This window comes from Rhea americana, unplaced genomic scaffold (assembly GCF_003343005.1).
Source record: "Rhea americana isolate MKP2758 unplaced genomic scaffold, rheAme1 scaffold_402, whole genome shotgun sequence".
Lineage (NCBI taxonomy): Eukaryota > Metazoa > Chordata > Aves > Rheiformes > Rheidae > Rhea > Rhea americana.
The window spans coordinates 337620-359358 of NW_028186538.1; the positions used below are offsets into that span (position 1 = coordinate 337620).

The 21739-nt window shown below is 48.8% G+C and overlaps 2 protein-coding genes across 3 annotated transcripts in view; both read left to right on the top strand.

Annotated features, from left to right (window-relative positions):
• ALYREF (Aly/REF export factor) overlaps positions 1-4604 on the top strand; it is a 5105-nt gene extending 501 nt beyond the window's left edge. The window contains exons 2-6 of the mRNA XM_085314425.1: positions 23-236; positions 2667-2814; positions 2906-2969; positions 3142-3322; positions 4316-4604. Coding sequence (XP_085170551.1) covers positions 23-236; positions 2667-2814; positions 2906-2969; positions 3142-3322; positions 4316-4330 — 622 coding nt within the window. The 3' untranslated portion in view covers positions 4331-4604. The remainder of the gene's footprint in view (positions 1-22; positions 237-2666; positions 2815-2905; positions 2970-3141; positions 3323-4315) is intronic.
• Positions 4605-4807: 203 nt separating this feature from the next.
• Positions 4808-15362, top strand: ARHGDIA (Rho GDP dissociation inhibitor alpha). 2 transcript variants are annotated; one of them, XM_085314404.1, is made up of 6 exons: positions 4808-4903; positions 11486-11695; positions 12104-12187; positions 12794-12870; positions 13057-13120; positions 13607-15362. In XM_085314404.1, the coding sequence occupies exons 2-6, from the start codon at positions 11506-11508 to the stop codon at positions 13804-13806; spliced, it is 615 nt and encodes a 204-aa protein (XP_085170530.1). In that variant the 5' UTR covers positions 4808-4903; positions 11486-11505; the 3' UTR covers positions 13807-15362. The 2 variants fall into 2 exon arrangements, with proteins under 2 accessions (XP_085170530.1, XP_085170531.1); XM_085314405.1 differs by having other exon boundaries at positions 4812-4890.
• Positions 15363-21739: the final 6377 nt, after the last annotated feature.

Consider the following 21739-nt stretch of genomic DNA (forward strand, 5'->3'; position numbering starts at 1 on the left):
GGCGGGCCCGCCCCGCGGCCCTTTGTTCGCGCTGGCGGCTCCGGCGCGCGTGGTGGGCGGCGGGAGCCCCGGCCCCGGTTAGCGAGGTGCCGCTCTCGTTRCAGCCGAAGCAGCTCCCCGAGAAGTGGCAACACGACCTGTTCGACAGCGGCTTCGGGGCGGGCGCCGGCGTGGAGACCGGCGGGAAGCTCCTTGTCTCCAATCTCGACTTCGGTGTCTCAGATGCAGACATCCAGGTGAGCGGCTCCAACTGCCCCATTGTACCTGCGGCCGCCGTTCACGGGGGGTTTCATTCATAGCATCTGCCTCGGGTGCTTCGTGGGGATGCTGTAGCCCTCAAGGTCCTGCTCTTCTCTGTGGCCTGGAGCGGTGATCTCTAGGCCATTTCACTCCAGGTTTGTGGTTGCCATACATATTTATTGTGCAGCTGTTTTGATGATGGGAAGAAGACTGCAGTTTAAGAACTTCTAATTGCGTCGTAAATGACTGCGAGAGTGTTTGCGTGGGAAAATGCTAGTGTTTGGCTGAATCCTGTGACTTGAGAACTTAGTATAAACTGTGTGAACACTTAAGGCCTACATATGTCTTCATGAATTCAGTAACTATACTGTAAGTACATCAGTTTGTTTTTATAGGGCTTGTTTGCATAGCTTCTTTGTTTTAAAATCATATTCTATGAAGTGTAAATGTATTCCTATGGGAGCATCAGTCAGTGAAACTAGRAAGACTTATTTGTAAGGGGGAACATTCCCACTAGTGCTGTAATATCTGCGTTACCTTTAAATTCCTTACAGTTCAGTTTGTTTAGCTGAGTTACCATGGCGTGGTTTTATCACTTGTTTCAGCTCTGCTTTGGTTAAAAATCTGCCAGGTATTTCAGGCCAAGTATATGATATGATTTGTCTTTGAAGCTGAATTGATCAGAACAGAGATTGAAATTGGTGCACCCACCTAGCTATAAGGGTACWATAATTTACAGGCATTAAACTGTACAGCCACAAACACTTGCAAACGTAAGGTGTGTCCCCACTAGAGGGCTTTGCTAGTTTGGTTACATTGCAAAACACTTTTAAGTTGGCTTTTGGTCCTGATGTACCCAACCAGGAAATAAATGCTTTTTATCTATTAATTCATTTCAGTTACCTTATATGTTAATCTAGCTATGTGAGTGAGTGTGTGGGTTTTTTTGTTTGTTTGTTTGTTTTTAGATCACCTGGTTAACATTTGATTGGGTAATGCACTTTAAGCCACTTTTTTCCTATCTGGAGTTAGCTTTGGCTGAAGTAAGTTTGTTTGTTGTAGTCAGGCCCCACTGTATAAGGCGTGAGCCTGTAAAGTCGCCTCAGTTCAACTAGTTCTTATGCTGTTTGTGGTAGTTAAGATATCTTTCCCACTGCTGGTTTGGACTATAGGGGCCGATGAAGTTCCGCAAGTGTTTTATTTAGCAGCAAAGCTGACTCTAATATGTTGCACCTATTTGTTGCTACCTATCTCATAATTCAGTATTTTCTAAACTCTGCTGATTGAYTTCCTTGTTTCTATGCTGATCATGTCGTTAATAAGGTACAGTATAGCCCTGAGTTGTATTAGCAGGAATGGGTGACTGGAAGGAACCTAAAACAAGCTTTATTCTTGGAGGAAACATATATAGTGTTGTACCTTGACCTTCCAAGGTCTGCTCTTGGAGAACCTGGGTTTTCTGCAGCACAGTGAGGGAGGCTGTTTCTGAAGATGTCATTGAGCAACTCTTCATGTATGCTGCTCCGTATTCCAGACAGCTCACATGGAATGCTGTGGTAGCATATATGTCAGTTAAATGAACATAAAGTAGAAGCTGGCATGCTGTATTGCCTGGAATGCTGCTTGCTTTGGAAGTGAAAGAACATTTACAGTGTTCTTTCCAAATACTTGGACAGTAGCTCTTGGAGACAGTAGGAATGATGTTCAGGCTTTGCAGTGGATGATATAAAAGGTGTCAGGCAGTCTCCTTTTGGACATCCGACAGTTCTGGTATAGATTTTTTTTGAGGCACTAGCTGTATTAGAAACTCACAAAGCAGTGAGATGTCTTGTGCATGCTATTTCTAGTAAATCAGCCAGGGACAAAACTAGTGCCTCTATTGCTGCCTCTTCTCATTTCCACCATTTAAGACRGCAAGTGAATGGATTATTTTATTTATTTTTTTAATTGCAACTAATCTAGCAAAGTGTGTGTGTTTTTTTTTAAAGAAGTCTAGCACATAGAAATTATGATCACCTTGTGAATCGCTGCATTCATGGAAATAAAGGTCATTCTTCCRCTGTGAAACCAGTTATTTTTAAATAGTGGCCCTGTACATTCAATCTCAGCACAAAGACATGCAGCTTCCTTGGGAGAAGCAGCAGGYCAACATCCCCTGAGCCTGCTCCACTGGCTGTAGGCACACACCCTGCCAATGGTGAATGTCTTATTTACTTCTGCTGTGTATAGCTGCTTCCTGAAGTTGTTCTAATGGATTTGTGTTCCCCCTTTTCATAGATTCTTCTTCTAAATTGTGAATGATGTTTTAAAAACACCTGTACTTGCTGAAAGCTGGTGCATATAGGAAGTGGCAGTGCTTTGTCTTAGCCGTTCAGCGTTAACAGCACGGATTGAAGTGTGCTCACTCTTCTCCCTCTGTTTCTCAGGAACTCTTTGCAGAGTTTGGGACCTTGAAGAAGGCAGCAGTGCACTATGACAGATCTGGCCGCAGTCTAGGGACAGCAGATGTGCATTTTGAAAGAAAGGCAGACGCTCTGAAAGCTATGAAGCAGTACAATGGAGTCCCCTTGGATGGTGAGCCTGCTTGGCTGTTTGTCATGATGACTGGAGGAGTCCAGTCTCCATGTCCACCCCTGCATGGACTTACTAGCTTCTTTTCTTCTAGGGCGCCCCATGAATATTCAGCTGGTTACGTCACAGATAGACACACAGAGGAGACCAGCACAGAGGTGAGAAGCTGTACTGCCACATGAGTTGCTGTGCCTGGTCAGCATGGGCAGCAAATTTGCATAGCCTCTCTCTGTATAGGAAGCATGGATCCATCTTCCATTCTGCAAACTTCTGAGTGGCTGTTTGGGTTAACTAGAATGTACTATAACAGTTGCTTTTTAAAAATCACAGTGTAAACAGAGGTGGCATGACCAGAAACCGTGGTGGTACAGGAGGATTTGGTGGTGGAGGTGGCAACAGACGAGGTAGTCGTGGTGGGAGCAGAGGGAGAGGCAGAGGAGCTGGAAGAACTTCTAAACAGCAACTCTCTGCAGAAGAACTAGATGCACAGCTGGATGCTTACAATGCCAGGGTAAGTGCTGCCCCTGCTTACAGAACAGTGCACCCTGCTGAATCTGGTTCTGGGAAACTAACAGACCAGGGCTGGCAGAAAAGGGATTACTTCTCAGATCATTGGACTAAAATAGCCTCCCTCTATAGCTGAGAAATGCCTTGTTTCTGCAGTTGATTTAACTTTCCAAAACACTTTATCAAATGCTGTTCCTTTCTCGTCATTGAGAAGTAGCCTCTTTTCCAGCTTTCCCAGACTATCTAGGATCCATGTAGGCTGATCTCTTTTGTAGCTGAAGTAGCTGTGTATGAACAATAGCTGTCTAACAAAACAGCAGTAATTATAGGMTGGAAAAATTAAGAACAAAAATAAAAGCCATATGCGGAGTAATGACACTGTGTGCTAATAGAGAAAAGGTCAGTAGTGTTGTTGATGGARTAGAAGTCCATAAAGCTTCATTCAAAACTGGCTCAGGTGTCTTTGTGCAAGGTTAATTCATTGACAGGGAATCAAGGTTTGTGCATGTGTATTGTAATCTGATTCTTGCTGGTCTCTGTAGGTGTGGGGTAAAATTGAGGTGTCAGTATGTAAGGAGCTAGAAAAATTGGTTTGGACATGTGCTGTGTTTTAGAACAGTCTTTGGAATTAGTGATGCATAAGTAACAATATTAAAAAAAAAAAGAAAAGAAAGAAAAGGAGTAGGAAGAGTAGGAAGTGTAGTGTAAGGGGCCCATGGTCTTGTCTAAGCATATCAAAGTGCAGTAGTTCAGCTCTTATCAGAAAGTATCACCTAGTGAGCATTTTGGTGCTTGAAACAAATTTGAATGTTAATCTCTGCATCTCTATCCAGTAAAGCCAGTGAGTTGCAGTGGTCTGCCTGAGCTGAGCTCTCTAGAATAGGAAGCCAAAGGACCTTACGCTGAGGGTTTGAAGCTCCGTGTCTGACTGGAGCGTGGTTCTCGCGGCCGCGCGTGGCCCGGGTCGACGCCTGATGGTGCTGTTCTTGCCTTGCAGATGGACACCAGCTAAAGCAGCGAGCAGCGGCGCATGGAAACGGACTCCAGACATCTCATTCCATGCTCTCCAGAGGGAGGGGTGTGCGACTGTGGCTACTAATATCAAGGATGGAATTTGTTTTACTTTTATGTTTTGGAATAGGTTTTAAACTCATGTAAAGGTTTTTTTTAATTCTGAAGCAGACCTGTTTTGTACCGAGTTATTTTTGGGATAAATTTTACTGGTTGCCTGTTTGGCCGAGGTGGCTTTTTCACCTTTGCCGTAATAAAATAGAAACGTGTCTAGAGCTGTGCGCGCCTGCTTCGTGTGGCGGCGGGCCCGGCCCGGGTCCTCCGCCGCGCCCGGCCCGCGCGGCGCCCGGCCCGCGGCACTCTGCCCCGCGACCCAGCTCTATGGCCCGCTCCGCCATCGCGCGCCTCGCCCGGCGGCCAATCAGCGCGCCGGGCCGCGGCCGGAAGTGGGGCGCCGCGCTCGGTGGCCTAAAACGGGAAGTGACGGGCGTCTCCCGGAAGTGCGGGGGTGCGCGGACGGCGGGGCGGATCCCGGCGGCGGTGTCGGCGCGGCGCGGAGAGGCGAGCAGGGCCGGTAGGGCGGGGCGGGGCGGCCAGGGCCTCGGCGGGCGGGCGGGGCGCCCCTGCGCGGCCTCCCGGGTGCGGCGGCGGCAGCGCTTTCCTGGCAGGGTCTCACTCCGGCGCGGCTCCCGCAGCGGAAGGTTTTCAGGCGCCTCCGCTCGGCCCGCGCTCGCGGCGGCGGCTCCTCTCGGCCCTCCCGCCGCTCTGGGCCGTGCTGGGAACGGCGGTGGACGTGAACCGCGTCCCTTTTTGCCTTGCAAGGAGATGCCGGCACCCCCGTTTGTCTCCAGACAGATTTTCTGTAAAAGGTTCCTAGTTTTGAAATGAGGAACCTGGAAGTGACTTCCTCAGGGCTAATCTCCTTCCTTGTTAGAGTAATGAAAGAGCCTCTTCTACCCCTGTAACGCTGCAGGCAGGGTGCGTTTCAGGGCAGCTGGGGAAATGTGGATGAAGGCTGTGGCCTGGTTCTTGTGCATGGTATCTGATCTCCTTGTTCCTTTCTGAATAAAAGTCCACGTTGGAGGGATGGTGAGGTCTTCCCTTGCTAAATAGGTCATTTGCAATAAGTATAAAAGTTGTAACTTCCTTTTCTAAAATGAGAAGAATTCTTGATTTCACTAAGCAACTGTATTGTTGCCTTGAGAGTTTCAGGTCTTGTCCTGAATGCTGTTTTCCCCAGAGCTCTTGCAGTGCAGCTATTCTTGTACTGGAACAGCTGAGCAGAGGCTGTTCCATCATAGTGTTCAATCAAGGAAGCAATTTGCAATTTTTACAAGTTGATCATGCTCCTGACAGTGTCTGCATTACATTGCTGTTAACACATGGCTGCAGCCAGGCTGCAGCRTGCTTTCCCATGGTAACTTGTTTGCATTCTACATGCAGGAAAGCAAGAATTTTTTAWTTTTTTTTTAAATTATGAGGCTGTATGAAATAATCTGCTAGCTACTTTGGTTTTTCTGTTGCAGGGTAATATATTATCTGAACTGCAATTTAGGGCTAGGTCATACACACACASAAAAAAATGCATATCCAAACTGCAAAGTACCTGAAAGGCAGCAGGCTGTTGCAGAGTTCTTAATTCCAGAGCTTTGTCCTAATGGTGAGGATTAGTCCCCAGATGAGATTAGAATTCATTGGGATGCTCTTACAAAGTGACTTGGTGCAGCAGCATTATCTGAATTTCCCTCTGCCTCCGAATTCCTGTGGGTATTGTTGTCAGAGGGCAGGACGCAGCTTCTGGGAAGTAACGGTGAATCATTATTTCCTTTTCTGCCGGTTGATGTACCCCCCCCTTCCTATACTGCTGCCATAGGAACAGAGCTGAGCCCAATTTATTTCTGATTCAGCCTCTCAAGCTGTCATTATGCATGTGGAGCAGCAGTGCCACTTGAACTGGTTTAAGCAGTTTTTGCTCCTTGTTTTCACAGCATAACAGCTTTTGCAGCTGCATAGTGAACCAGATCAGTCAACTGATCTGGCGAGAATCTGATCTCGCAGAAATGGTTATTAACTGAATCAGTTGCCAACTGACTTCACTGTGTGGCCGWACAAGCTTTCCTCTGCGCAAGGAACGAAGGAAGGGTGGGGGCTGCTTGAATTGGCACTGCTGTGTGRTGGTGGCTGCACTGTAGCCTGAGGGACATCCCAAGCCTATAAGCTCATTTGAAGGACTCTGTCTAACTTTTGTTTCACTAGTGCCTTGGGATCTTGACCCTGGGGTATGAAGAAGTCAATATTTACCATTGCCCATCTGAAAACAGACACAGGGTTATATTCCTAGCAGTTTTTCCAGTTGGCAGAAGGTGGGGCTCTTGTATGGAGTGCTGCTAGCTATTTGCTGTTGCACTGTACAAATACCAAGAGAATCCAGGAGAAACTGCTGACTTAAGGGAGCAGTGAAGGCTGCTGAGTAAGAATTCTGTGGTGGGAAATGATTCAGTTTTCTGCTGTCTTCTARCAGGCTTCTGAGATCTTCAAAGATCTGAGAAGCATCTAGGGCTGTCCTGGAGCCTGTTCATTGTAATTTGCTTTCAGGCCGAGAGCAGGCTAGGCACCCCCTTTCCCATTGGTGGTTAGTACAGTTCCCAGCAGGTATAAGCTGTCTGTTCCAGAATAGCAGGCCTCCAAGGAGCTGCTAATGTACTGTGAGTCAGTTGTGTTTCAAGATACAGAGAGCCATTGATACTGAAGGGCAGGTGAGCATCTCATAAGTCTTAAAACAGGCTGAACAGGAATTCCATTCTGAGCACCTCAGAGCAATGCCTTAGGTTTGACCTCTTGAGTTAACAGAGGTTATCCACATTCAGTTGCAGGTCGGCAGCGTATCAGAATGGCTTTGGTTAAGGAGGAGCTGAGCCCTTTGAAGGAACTGAGATTGCAGGTCCCTTCACCTTAGTTATTGCCTCTGCTGAAGCAAACTCTACATGTCAGTGCTGYATTCTTGCTGCAGCTTGCAGCAGTGTGCGAGTAGGATATGTGAGTGCACTTCTCTCCTGGGAGCTGAGATACAATTGAATCCTTTGGCTTTGTTTTGTCTGACAGTCTGATCGCTGGTCTTTCATGTACCTGGAAAAGCTCTATTTTATCAATTCTGAGCTTTAAGAAATGCTTTGTCTTAGGTGCCTGAAGGGGCGAGGTTGAGGAGCTTGGAAAAGTTTTATGCTGTTGGGAGTCTCCTTCCTTTCTGGCTCAGTGTTTGGAGAAGTAGCCAAGGAACTGTGACCTGAGGTTATGAAACGCAGTGCTGTGCTGGGAGGAGGCTGCCTGCTGAAGCCCGGCTCCCAGTTGGGTGTATTGCAGTGTGTCTCTTGACCTTTACATCCGGCCAGGGTCACACAAGCCTGCTTCTCTGGAGCTTGGCAGCAGCATGGCTTCGACACAACCCGATCAACGATGTTTCTCTCCTTACTGTTGCATTTGAGAAAGCTTGTTGGAAGAGCTGAAGTAATATTTTTCCAGTGCTTCCTTAGAAAGCTGGATCGTGCCTTGGCCAAAGCTGCTGCTTGTAACATCTCTTGCCTTTTCAGGTGACTGGTTTAATTTGAAGAGCTAGTTTCTGATTTTGGTGGACTGCCGTGTTTTTTTTTAAGATTGTGTGGGGGCTGGGGTGGTTCTTAATTAATCTGTGCAAGTCATGATGGTTTACTTAGTTTTTGGTCATAGAATTAAGATTAGAGGCAGAGGAAAGCAACTGAGAGACTGTCTTTTTTCTGTGCCATCTAAGGMACAGTTGTTGCTGAAAATCTGTAGGGAGGGTTACTGTAATGGAGCTGATGAATTTTGGGTGCTAGTGATGTGTAGGAGAAAACTGTTGCCCCATCTGCTGTATCTCAAGGTCAATATACAGCAAATGGTAGCTCTGTGCTTGGGTGAGACAAGTAATGCATTTCTTAACTCTGATCAAGGCAGGATCCCTGAGCCTAGAAATCAATTGCTCTTCTTCGGTAATGTTTAAAACCGAAGGCTGCTTCTGTGCAGAGCACAGCTGTCTTCCAGACCTGACCCTACTGTTGGAGTGAACTGTACTGTAGTCTGGAGCTGCTCTGTGTAACCTGGCGTGTCAGTCATCAGCTGTTTGCATAGTAGTGGCTCTGGCGACCTTTGGTAGTTACAGGAGAGGCTGTCTGGCTGACTCTTGCTGGTCATCACTTGCAAGTGACAGACCAGGAAGGCTGTTAGTTGTCTCTGCTTAGTCTGAAAATTGAAGGACAATACAGAATAATAAGCACCTGTGAATGCTACCATAGTGCTGCGGAAGGATTCCCAGTAGTGTCTCTGTTGTGTAGATATTGGCGGATTTTCTGCCATGTGTTTGGCTTTGGAGAGGTGAATTTGGAGCACRGCATCTGTTTTTTATATGCATCCTTTTCAAAAGGGGCTCAGGTACAGTGTGTTTAGGGGTCAGTAGAAATCAGTGACTTGAGACTTCTGTTTTTCCAGGCTCTCACTGAAAGTCAGTCACTTCTATTTCCTGAAAGCTACAGATGTTGGAGGAGGAAAGTCCATGAGTTCTTCAGTGTATGGAGAAAGGACAAGTTGTAGCATTTGGCAGGCGAAATCTAGCTAGAAGGCAAGGCAAAGGACTGTTACAGGGAGATTAAGCATTAGAACGGATGCTTGAGTGACTGTGTGCTCTCCACCTCTGGGAGTCTTCAAAGCTGGAGGTATTTCTGGAGACTAGTCCAAAGCAAGTGACYGGGTTTGACATGGGCATATCAGCATTGCATATATGACAGGATTAAGTGACCTTTTGAATGTAAAATTCTATGTTACTCAGTGCAAGAATATTGAACAGTCCTGTGCAGAAAAGCCAGCTGCTCACCGTAAAATGTACAAGTTGATGCAGGTGACTGTTGGGTGTTAAAAGTGCAGAGGGATAATGGGAAGAGCTCCTCTGCACAGATGTGCTTGCACCCATCCAAGGCCAAAGCCCTTTTAAATAACCCCAAGTGTGCTGCATCTTTTTTCTTTATTTCCTTGTCTGGTGATAYGGTCTTAGTCAAAGGGCACAAACTGAGACACAGGAAATTGCACCTGAGCACAAGAAAACACTCTACTCTGAAGCTGGGTGGGCAAGTTGTGAATCTCCGTCCTTGGAGACAATGAAAACCCAACGAAACACAGACCTTGGTGACCTGCTTTAGTTKACCCTGCTTGAGCAGGCAGGCGTGAACCAGATGATCTCCAGAGGTCCCTTCCAATCTCAACTATTMTGTGATGCTGTCAAGCTTTAAAACACAGAAATATCAATTACATCCATTACAAGTATCCTATCTTCAGTATACCAGAAGAGGCATGTCACCCTCTCCAAGGAAAGCAGGGCCAGCCAGGGTAAGTCAGAAAATCTGTGCTCCAGGTCTGGCAGTGGGTGAGAAGCGGTGCCCCTTTTGCAGGCACTGACTGCACGCTCCCTTGAAGTTGACACCAGTGCTTAACCCAAAGATCTTGGCAGATGGAGTGTTTTTTTTTTTTTTTTTTTCCTTTTGAATATTTGCCGATGGGTCTGCTGTAGTCTTCTCTTGTAGTGGAGATGAGAAAAGCTTCACTTTCCACAGTAGAATTTGTCTCCTTTGTCTCATTCTCCAACAAAATGTTCATAAAACTTATGGTTAAAAATATTAGTGCAGTCCAGATGGCATCTCCACCCTTCTGCTGTTACAACTGTTGCTGGGCTCAAACTGGAGATGGAGTCAGACTGGCTCCAGCGTCTGCATAACTTGCCTTGCGTCACTGTAAAATGTGCTCTATAAACTGTGTGTGATTAATGTCAGCCCTAAGATTTTTCTTTCCTCCTCTGGTTGGCACATTGGACAGAAAAGGAATAATTGAACTGTTTTATTATGTCAGTTAGTTCAAAGGTGATGGTTAGCTTATTTAGTGTGACCTGTATGACARGCTGTAGTTGTTGACCTAGCTTTTCGTTAACATGTCATTTCTAGATGTATCTTTGTGTTTTGTGGATGTGTGTCTAGATCATAAGCTAGCATTTAAGTGTACAGCATGCATGTTGTATGCGTAGTGATTGCTTTTGCTTTATTTGAAAGCTAGATGCAAGAACAGAGAGTGCAGTTTTGCAGTCTCTTCTGAGTTGTGTATACTGATGCAAAATTCAAGGTAGRAATATCGAACAGGATAGGGGAATGTTAGGTAATGGTAAAAATACCACTTGTGAAAGATGTGCTTGTACCAAAAGCCTTTCAAAAGCTGTTACTATTGAAGGAGTTCTTCAAGTCTGTGGAGCAGTCCAAGTTAGTATTGGCATAGGATCACCCTTAGGACAGTGTGCACCATGGAATATGAAGAGTTATTCAGGAATATCATTGGCTTTAACTTGGGTTTTTAATGGGGTATTGGCATCACCTTTCACCAGCCCTTTGTGTGCAGCTGCTTTTTCCCTCGTTAGAGTGCATCTGGGGACTTGAACAGCTGAGCCAAACTACACAAATGTTTTTAATCCATTAGCTGTGTTTCATTGGCCTAGTGTGATACAGATCTTTGGAAAGGTCTGAACAGGAGATCAGCTGAGCCAGGTGCCTCATTCCACTCCTCAGAAGCATCCAGCACAAAATAGATTGATCTGAATTACMAGCTATAAGCCACTAGACTGTAGCAGAGGCTTCTGAGTTTGGGCCAGTGGTGGGGCAGATGCCTATTCTTAGCTGGAATTGTATGTTGTAGAGAAGCAGAACTGTGGGGTTTATTCTGGGCTCAGGTCTGTTATGAGTGAAAGCTTCACCCAGTTGTTTTGRTGGAGGGGAGTGTTTTCTCTCTGGCTTAGGCTATTTACCTCTTCTATGAACAAAGCATGGAGGTTGAATTTTTCCCAGTCTCTTGCATGGGCCTGAATGGGCTGCTTATGAGACCTGATCTGCTGGAGGAAATTTGCATGCACAGTGGGGTAGGAGCCCCTGGCAAACATGTACCCTTGAAGGTCYCTCTGGGGACAGCCTGTGAAGGCCTAAGTATGAGAGGGAGCCWGTGGAACTGGGGTGCAGCAGTCGTGGGGGCGCCCAATTTGTACAGAATTGTGCTGCTGGGAAGAGSCCTGTGCTTTTGGAGTAGGCAGATGCAGTTATACTTCTCCTCCCCACTTCAGTGTAACTCGCGTGCGTGGAGATGGCAGAGCAGGAGCCGACAGCAGAACAGCTGGCTCAGATTGCAGCTGAGAATGAGGAAGATGAACACTCAGTCAACTATAAGCCACCTGCCCAGAAGAGCATCCAGGAGATCCAGGAGCTGGACAAGGATGATGAGAGTCTGCGCAAGTACAAGGAGGCGCTGCTTGGTGCTGTCACTGTGACTGCAGGTGAGCCCTAGGGCTCATGAGAGCCACAGCTCCACCTGTGACCTCCAGCTTTGTCCCTGCTCCTGTCAGGGATCTGCTCTCTTCCCAGGTCTCTGCATTTGGGCATGACTGCAGCCAGGAACTTAAAGGCACATGTCTATGCTCCCCCAGTGCTGGATCTGTGGCCCTATGAATAAAGCAATGGGATTTGGGCGGGGGGAATTGCATCCTCCTTCCATCTAGAGGGAGCTGTTCTGGGAGGGACTGTGTGCTGGACATAATGCAAGGGAGAGTCCAGACCTCTGCTGAGGTGAGTGTTGTCCTCAGTGGTTTCCTTGCTTTTTCAGAAACTGCCCTGGAAGGAAAGGTGAGGAGTTGCATGGGTTGGCACTGGGTGGGTGTTTAATAGCTCTTTTGTTTGTCTCCTAGATCCTAATGCTCCAAATGTGGTGGTGACCAAACTAACTTTGGTCTGTGCTACTGCTCCTGGCCCTCTGGAGCTGGACCTGACAGGTGAGCAAGGGAGGAATACCAGCCCATCTTCCAAGTCAAAGCTGACTTGATGCAGAGTCCTTCAGAAGGTCCTACAAGARCACTGATGGGAGTAGTGAGCAGCTTTCTTATATGTCAGAAATGCCTCTTTCCTGGCTGCAGTGTAAGGTGCCCAGGCCACCAAAGGATTCCAGTGCTTTAAGCCTAGTGGCTGGTGGCTACCTCAGCAAAAAGGCCTTTCTGCTTCCACTAGGTTGCCTGGCCCTAGCTTTGTAGATGTGTAAATTGCCAGTTGGGGGAGCCAGCTGTCCTCCAGCCTGCACAACCACACCAGTGGCAGCTTTGAGATGGTGACAGCCTTGGCGCACCTGTTTACAAAGGGGCATCCTTGAGTTAACTGTGTTGCTGTGTGATAGTGTAGTCCTTTCACACAGTATCATCTGCCTGCCTCAGGTAGCTCGGGAAAGGTAGCAAGGGAGGTCCTGACTTGCAAAAATGGAAGGATAAACTTTGGTACTGCCAGTAAGGGTCCAGTCCAGTCCCCTGCTATTGCAGATCCTGTTGTAATGACCTCTTGCAAGTTGATCCATCCATTGGATTCTGAGCAACCCTCTCCTTTCTTTTCAGGTGACCTGGAGAGCTACAAAAAGCAAGCATTTGTGCTGAAGGAGGGTGTGGAATACCGGATAAAAATCTCCTTTAGGGTAAGAATTTAGATCTGAAAACTGAAGAACCAATKAACTTTGGAACATCTGATTGTTGCAATCCCAGCACAGGGAGTGCCTTAGCCCCCAAAACTATGGTGTGAGGAAGGAAATTGTCTCCTACTGTGGGTAGGGCTGTGTGTAGGATCCCTCTGTTTTCTACAGTCCTTGCTTGTCTCCCTGCAGGTGAASAGGGAGATTGTGTCAGGGTTGAAGTATATTCAGCACACGTTCCGAAAAGGAGTGAAAAGTAAGTGCTTCCACTATGACTCAGGTACTGCTTTGTGTGAGGACTTTCTCCTGTACTGTGATGGGAACTTGGCCACTAGTGTCCCAACAGTTGCTAATGGGAAGAGACAGGCTTTAGTTGGAAGCATGCTTGTCATGCCTCTGAGCCTGTGGGAATGTGAAAGCTGTTTTGGGCCTGCTACAGTGTGGCAACCTGTAGTCCTGGTTGCATCTGAACCTCTGCACTTGATGTGTAGTCACTGCTGGAGTTCAGAAGCGAACAGATCACTTCTGTRTGGGCAGCAGTGCTAGTGTGGGAGTATTACGTCCCATTGAAGGAACAGTTTCTGGAATGAGTGAAGCTGTTAATGTAGGGGACATCGTGGTTTTCACAGCTTCTGTGTTTCTTTGGATTGTTGTAGCAGTAACAGACCTTTCATATGCTTTAGCCTTGCCGCAAATGCAGGAGAGGCTCTTACAGTTTCCATCCATCTCTTTCTCCTTCTAGTTGACAAGACTGAATACATGGTTGGGAGCTATGGCCCCCGAGCAGAAGAGTACGAGTTTCTGACCCCCATGGAAGAAGCTCCTAAGGGCATGCTGGCCCGGGGCAGCTACAACATCAAATCCAAATTCACAGACGATGATAAGACTGACCATCTGTCCTGGGAGTGGAACCTGACCATTAAGAAGGATTGGAAGGACTAGCCCTTCCCAAGGCCAAWCCCCAGAGAGCACGAATCAGACAGTGGCTACCGTAGAAACCCCTCCCTGTACCAAAGTGCTGACATTGGAACCCTCTTCCCTTTTATTACCCCCACACCCCATTTTAAGTTGTCCAGAGAGCTCAGTTTTGGAATGTGCCCCCTCCCCAGAGAATCACCGAAGAGAATTGACCAAACCATGCTGTCTGCATCTGACCTTCAGCTGCCCATCCCAGGGCCATGATGTCCCAGCACGGAGGTGGGAGTGCTTGCTCCTTTGCCCAGCCCTTAGCTGCTTCTCACCTTCCTTTATTCTGGTAGGTGCTGAAGGGGAGAGACTCCTGTATTCTGTGTAGGAAGCAGATCAGAGGATGTTCTTAACTTTCCTGTGTGCAGCTCAGGGTAGCTATTGCCTCCAGGTGGCTGAGGAACTTTGATGCCAGGCAGCCATTGAATCTGTTGGCTAAAATCATGTCTGGCCTGCCCCTTCCACCCAGTGTCCTGGGAACACTGGCAGCTTCATTTGTGGATGTTCCCTGTAACCATGATGCCTTAATGTGTAACATGTATCCTCTAGGGAGGGGGCCCTGCCCTTGTTACACTTTTTAAATGCYCCTCACCCGCCCCGTGTCTGTTGGCATGGCACTCATCTTGGTCACGCCCCCTCATCGGTTATTAGGAATGATTCACAACTCCCCACATTGCTGCTGGTCCACTCTTCACCCGAGACTGGACATCTCCCAAGGGGAGGGTGATGTGCCATCCTGGATGACACCCAGCCCCTTCCCCAAGCCATCCCTCCAGTGTCCAGAGAGCTGGCCTGGCAGAACCCCTGGTCCTGTTTATGTAGAGCTCCGAACTCTCTGGGCAGCCCTGGCGCCTTCAAGGCATGGAGGGGGTTGCAAGGCAGGTAGGTGCGGGAGTCACCAGTGTTGCCATCACCTCAGACTGCTTGTTGCAGCCTAAGTAACTGCAAAGCACTGAAATACCAGGGGAGCACCAGCCCTCCTCACTCTTTTGGGCTGCGGATGGACTAGTCTGTTTCTGCAGCTGCTCTCCTGATGTGATCAACAAAGAGCTTGCAATGGACAAATATTCCAGAGCGGTTAATGCCTTATGTATCTGTTCTGCCTTTTAAAATCTGTGCCTGGCCTGTCAGTATTTATTGCCTTGACACTAGACTCCCTCCTCCCTGGTGCCCAGAGCAGACCCCTTGCAGCACTCCAGCCTGCCACCCCCAAGGCCACACTGACATGGCAGTGGGGCGAAGCAGCCCTCTGGGGCCTGTGACCCCCTAGTGACTGGACAGGCATGTTCCAGCTCTGCAGCCCCCTTATTCAGATCCTCCCACRCTGAGGTTGTACTAGAACTGGGACCAAGTACACGTGGTTTTCTCGTAGCTACATCTCTGCCTCTAACTCTTCCTTGCCCTGCCCTGGAGAGATTTTTGTTAATTTGATTTGGTGCATATTGTCTGTAAATCCTAGACCCAGTTAACAGGTTTGGAATCATTGTCTGCTTCTCCTTTTATGACAGTTAAATAAAAAACTTTGAACTGACTGTCTGCTGTCCATTCTGGTTCTGTTCTGGATCTTCAGCAGGAGATCTCTGCAAGCACCTGGGGTGGAGAGAAGACCAGAATCCCTGCCTCGCTGTGTAGTGTAATAGAGGATAAGGGATAGTCATTGCTGGAGGGGAGAAAGGCAWGGGGCCCCTGCTGCAGTGTGCCCTTTGCTGCTCCCGAGGATTTGCGTGCCAAGAGCTAACCTTTGCTGTTCACTCTTCTGTGTGGCCTGCAGTAAAGGGCAGCAGTGTATGAAGACTGAGAAGGGAGCGGAGGAGAGAAAATGGTGAGTCTCTGAGAGAATAAAGTTGAGGGTAATGTGCCAGTTAAAAGCAGACAGCTTCTGAGTGCTAGCCCACTTCTTTCATGCCTACGCCAGCATGCAAGCACAAAATGAGATTACTCTGCAGTTGAGAACAATAAAAAAAGGCAATAGGAGGCAGAACGGAATTTAGGAGAGGTGATGTGTGATAAGAGCCTGCAGATGTTTACAAAGCATGCAGCATGTTTGTTTTAAGGATAAGAAACAACTGTAGCCATGGAAAGCTCTTTAAATAATCTGTAGTTGGAGAAGCTGTAGAGAGGAGATGGTTAAACCCTGCTCCCAGACTAAAAGATTTGCAACAGCAACTACCCTGCAAAGGCACTCTGAACCTTGAATACAAGAGGAAACCTCGTGTGCTAATAGCAAAGGCTCCCTTTCTTCTTCTCAGAAGTCTCATGAAAGCTGCTGCACTTACCAGATGCTGCAGCTGAAGGACGTGGTACAACTTGCAGAAACCACAAGAAGGGCTAAAGTGAAGTCTCCTTAGCAGGGTGGGAACTGTCTMCACACACAGCTGAGGAGCAGTTGGAAAAGTGCCATCAGCCCCTGTTTAGCCTACTCCCAGAAGGTGCATGTGTTCCTTCCTGTTCTAGAATGTGCCGTGCTGGTATGTTCCTGTGTCCCTCCTGTGATGTGAGGATGTGAAAGCGCAAGAGCCCAGACTCTGAGCACGTATCACCCTCTGCCTTGTCAGTTAGCGGCAAGCCAGAGGAGCTGATAAARGGAACAAAAGCCCTCCTTGTTCTGGCCCCTAACGGTCGATCTGTGGGCAGTTGGCGTCAGGGTTAGATCCTGTCTGATGCAATCTTCAACTCTCAGGCAAGTCTTTCCAAATTTGGGACGTTGGTATTTCTGTTAGATCATTCCTGTGATGGTGGCAGTGACTAGGTGCAAAGCCTGGGGAGGGGCATGGAAGAGGACTACTGTGACCTGCTGCAGCTCAAGTGCCTTAGGAGCTACAGTGGTGATTTGCCCTGTGTGTTCTCTCTAGAATGTGGTACCAGCTTCACGATAACTGGCTCGGCTTGTGTCCAATTCACCCTTTGCTTTCGTGCAGTGGCTGCTGTCCTGTGAGTGCTTCTGCTGCTCTGTTAGGCTGCAGCAAAAAAATTCCCTGGTGAGGATGGCAGTAGATGCCCCAGCCATGCAGCTGTAGTGGAAGCTCTGCCTTGGCCAATGGACCCACAGCTCYGCTCTCCCTTTGTCCTGCTGTCCTTGAGATGGCTGCGAGAGCATGGCTCTCCCTCCTGGCAGCCAAGCCAGTGGCTGTTCACAGGCACAAGCAGTCCAAGGTATGCACAGCTCCGCTCATGGACTGAGCAGGACACAGTGGTAGGGTGAATCCATTTTTCACTGATTGTTGTTTCCAAGCCTCGTCCCTTTCCAGGAGATACGCTTCATAAACCCAGGATCCAGATTTGAGTAACAGTGACCTGGGCTGCTTTTCTAGCTAGGTGGCTGTTTGTATTGCAGCAGCTGAATAATGACTKGATCCCTCTGACATAATAGCTGCCTTGAAAAGCAGAACTGCAGCTCCTCAAGTGTGGCAGGGTTTCACAAGTGTCTGTTCAAAAGACAGCTTGGAAGAGTTGAGGCTGAAAGAAAGAGGAGAGTTTGTTAGTGAACATGTTAGTAGTGCTTGAGAGCCCTCATTATGGGCCTGGAACTACTGTGGAAATGACCTCCAAGTATGGAGTTCAAATGATGCTCTGCCCAGTTTATAGTCCCATGAGGGAGCGAGACATCAGAAGAAACATACTGTGCCCACACATGGCAGACAGTGCCCTACCTGTCTTTCTTTTTTGTAGACATTGGAGCACAGGGSTATTTAAAGGGGTTTGTAAAAAGAAAGAGAATTGCAGTTCTCTTCTTGGACTGCCAAAAGGGTGAAGGATAGGAGGAAGTTTTGAGCTGAACCCTACTAAAGTGCATGACAGTCTAGTAGCAAGAGCTAGTTGAAGATGGGAATGATGTGTTGATAGTGAACAAGGCATCGACATGATGATGAGGCTTGTTTGCTCTGCCTGGGGAGGGCAGGATGACAGCTGTCAGAGATACCTGTTAAAAAAGAAGTTGAAAAAAAAAAGATCAGTGTGGGGAAGGAAAACAGGTATTTGTAGCAGCACCATGAAGTGCAATGAGGAAGATGGACTCCATTTGCCAGGGGCTGACAGTATGGAAGAGGCAGGTGCAAGGTGGCAAATCTTAACTATGGAAGACATGAAGGTTGGATGTGAGGCAGGGAGAAGAGCACACAGGTCAAAGCAATGCTCAGGATAAAGGTCGGAAAGGAGAGGCACTTGGCTTGTGAAAGCCAGTGTGGCTGGTACTGATGGTCCCARAACCCTTGTCAGTTTCTTTCCCAGCTCTGTTATTCCTCTGCCTATCTGACAGGGAGACTCTCATGCCCTGTTCCCTGGCTTTGACTGGAGTGGGAACCTAAATTCACCAGTGGAAGCAAAGCATTGAGAATTGGAGGTGGAGCTCTTGAGTTAGAACTGACTAGCTCTAGCTAAAGATCTGGTACCAAGGTCACAACAGGAGATCTGTGCCAGTTAGAAAACACTGTAAAGTACGATGCTTCTTCCTTATCCTCCTAACTTCAGGCCAACCCTTGGAAATACATGTGGAGAAATCAGATAAACACTACTAGAGTTCTTCCTCACCCTCTTGCTATCTAGCCTTGGACTTCCAAGCCAATTATGAAGTATATATGCGCTTGCCCTGCTCTTAACTCTTCTCTAGGTCCTGCTTGTGGCATCTGTACTAGATGGATCCTTGGTGTGGCCCAGGATAGCTCTTTTTATATTCACCATCTCTTTCTGGTTCAGATTATGGAGAAAGTCATGGCAAAGTTTACCTCAAACCACTTGAGAAGCTGTAATGACCCCAAGCAACTAAAAAAAACCTTGGCAGGCAAAAGGATGCTGCATTCAACAGTGAAGATGCCCCCTTGTGTAGAGCTAGCCAGCACCAAAAAAGAGAGAGACGCAGCACCAGCAAGATCTTAGCTAGCATAGTCCTGTCTTGCCTGAGCAGCTGAGCAAACATACCGTGTAGCATGGCACCGCAGATGGGCCCCAGTCACTCAGCTGATGTGAGGCAACTCTGCTGAGGTGGAAGAGCAGCTCACTGCCTGGAGCCCCACAGACCTGCTGGCAATGGAAAAGCCATTTCCCTTTGATGCTGGTTAGACCTGCCTCTGCCAAGATGTCAGATAAGGATTTTCTGGCAAGATCTGCCTTGATTCAGTCTGGTCCTTTCAGCAAAGAGCACTGCTTCACTTGTAGAGTGCCCCAGCAGGGTAATGAAGCGGTTTTGCTCTGAATAATGGCTCCCAAATGCTCTCTTGCTTGTGGGGCATAGTCAGGCTTCAAGGGGCCCAAGCATCAAAGCAGGATCTCTTTTCTGGCAGCAACCAATCCCTCAAGCCAGCAGTCGGGCGTACCTGTGCATGCACAGCCCTGTGCAGCTATGTTCCAATAATGGCAGCTACACGCTTTGCTCAGTGTCTCCTTCATTTCTAATCTCAGCTGGACTTGTTTCCCTACTGTCCAGCAGGTCTGAGAAAGGAATCCGGTTCTGTGCGCAGTCAAAGCTTCTGAATGGACAACTGCTCCTCATAGCACTTACAGGCATGATCACGTTATCTACAGAGGCCTAGTGAGGCACCCTGTTCTGAATGCCACTGGTGCCCTGTCACCCAGCCTCTGCAGGGGGGAAAGGAGGAGGAAAGTGAAGAGCAGCGGATCTATTTTGCCAGCAGTCACTCTGCTRGCAAATTGGCAGGGGAGCCTGCAGGACTCCTGCACAACCTGCCCCAGCCCAGGCCCTTATCAGCATGGCAGCCTGCGTGTACAGGAGATACCCCTGGCAACCCTGCTGATATCCTGGCCGCTAGCAGTGCAAACACTGTAGCTGAAGGCCAGCTGCTTTCTCCCCAAGGGACCAGAGGCTCTCCTAACTGCTGTTAAGCAGGAGCTCTTGAAGGATCTGCAACCTGACTCCTGAATACTGTATTGCATCAGAGAGATGGAAGAGCGAACCAAAGCATGATGCAGGACAGGATTTTTTTTTTTCCCCCTACCATGGGACTCATTTTTCATGGGCGACCTAGCAGATATTTTGCAGAACAACTTGCTCTAACCAGAACCTTCTCACAGAATCAGTAAGGTGGGAAGGGACCTCTGGAGATCATCCAGTCCAACCTCCCTGCTCAAGCAGGGTCACCTAGAGCATGTTAGACAGCGTTGCATCCAGGSGGGYYTTGAAKATCTCCAGAGAAGGAGACTCCACAACCTCTCTGGGAAACCTGTKCCAGTGCTCCGTCACTCTCACAGTTAAGAAATCCCCCCTCACATTCAGGTGGAACTTCCTGTGCTTCAGTTTCTGCCCATTGCCTCTTGTCCTGTCACATGGGACAACTGAAAAGAGYTTGTCCCCGTCCCCTTGGCACCCTCCCTTCAGATCCTTATCCACATTGGTAAGATCCCCCCTCAGGCTTCCCCAGGCTGAAGAGGCCCAGCTCTCGCAGACGTTCCTCATAGGGCAGGTGCTCCAGCCCTCTGATCATCTGCGCAGCCCCACGGTGGACTCTCTCCAGTAGCTCCATGTCTCTCTTGTACTGGGGAGCCCAGAACTGGATGCAGTACTGGAGATGAGGCCTCACCAGGGCTGAGGGGCAGGATCACCTCCYTCGACCTGCTGGCAACACTCTTGCTAATGCACCCCAGGACACCGTTGGCCTTCTTGGCCACAAGGGCACGTTGCTGGCTCATGGTCAGCTTGTCATCCACCAGCACTCCCAGGTCCTTCTCTGCAGAGCTGCTCTCCAGCAGGTCAGCCCCCAGCTTGTACTGGGGCTACTGTGCCTAGGGTTATTTTTCCCTAGGTGCAGGACTCTGCACTTGCCCTTGTTGAACCTCAGGAGGTTCCTCTCCACCCAGCTCTCCAGCCTGTCCAGGTCTCTCTGAAYRGCAGCACAGCCCTCAGGTGTATCAGCCACTCCTCCCAGCTTGGTATCATCAGCAAACTTGTCATGAAGGCTTCCTCTTGAGGACTAGTGGGAGTGAGTGCTGCAGCCTGGCAAGGATCCCCACATACTGCCAGCCAGCATGCTGCTGCATGACTGTGTCCTCTATAATGGGGAGCACGTGCTTGGGCCCTTTTGGGATTCACTGCGGGGCTTCACTGATCTCTGCTCACTGCTTTCAGTTTGCTGGTTCTCTGCAATCCATTTGTGGGGGCTAGTGGGACTGAGCAAAATGAAATAGTCTCCTTTAGCTGTGTCCATGCTGCGAAGCTGCCTGCTCTGTGGAGCTACAAGYATGACTGATGCTCCAAGTGAGACAACGGCCTTGCTCTAGGGAGCACGGGAACAGGACACACGTGTGCAGTGGAGGTGAGGGCAGACAACCAGGCAGTTCCCTGTGATGACACCRTGCAATTGCTGAACACGATGACTCCTGGCACCAGCAGTTCTTTTTTTTTTTGCTGCTGTCAAGCACCACTGAGCCCTGCTGGTCCCAGCAATGGGCAGGGAGCCACCTTCATCCTCGGGTCCAAGGCACTGGCCCCTTCCTCACACCGACGACCCCCTAGGAGYGCCTGGAGGCAGCAAGAGCAACGTGTCTGGGGCGCAGGGCGTGCGGCCCTGCCACAGCCCCACAGCCCCACAGAGACCTGGAGGGAGCTGCTGTGGGGGCTGCTGAACAGGCTGGCTGTGCCCAGGGCACCAGTGGTGTCGTCATGTCAGCGGTGCTGYGATGGTGGTGTCACGGTAGCAGTACTGCTAGGGTTGCGTCATGGCAGCAGTGCCATGGTGGCAGCGGTGTCACGGTGGTGGTGCTGCAGTGGCGGTGGTRTCATGTAGCAGTGGTGTCAGCGTGGCATCATGGCAGTGGGGTGTCATATCACGGCGGTGGAGCCGTCATGGCCGCGGGGTGTCATGGCGGTGGAGGTGTCACAGTAGCTGTGTGAGGGAGGCAGTGGTGTCACAGCAGAGGAGGCGTCACGGCGGCAGAGGCGCCATGGCATCACGGCGGCGGA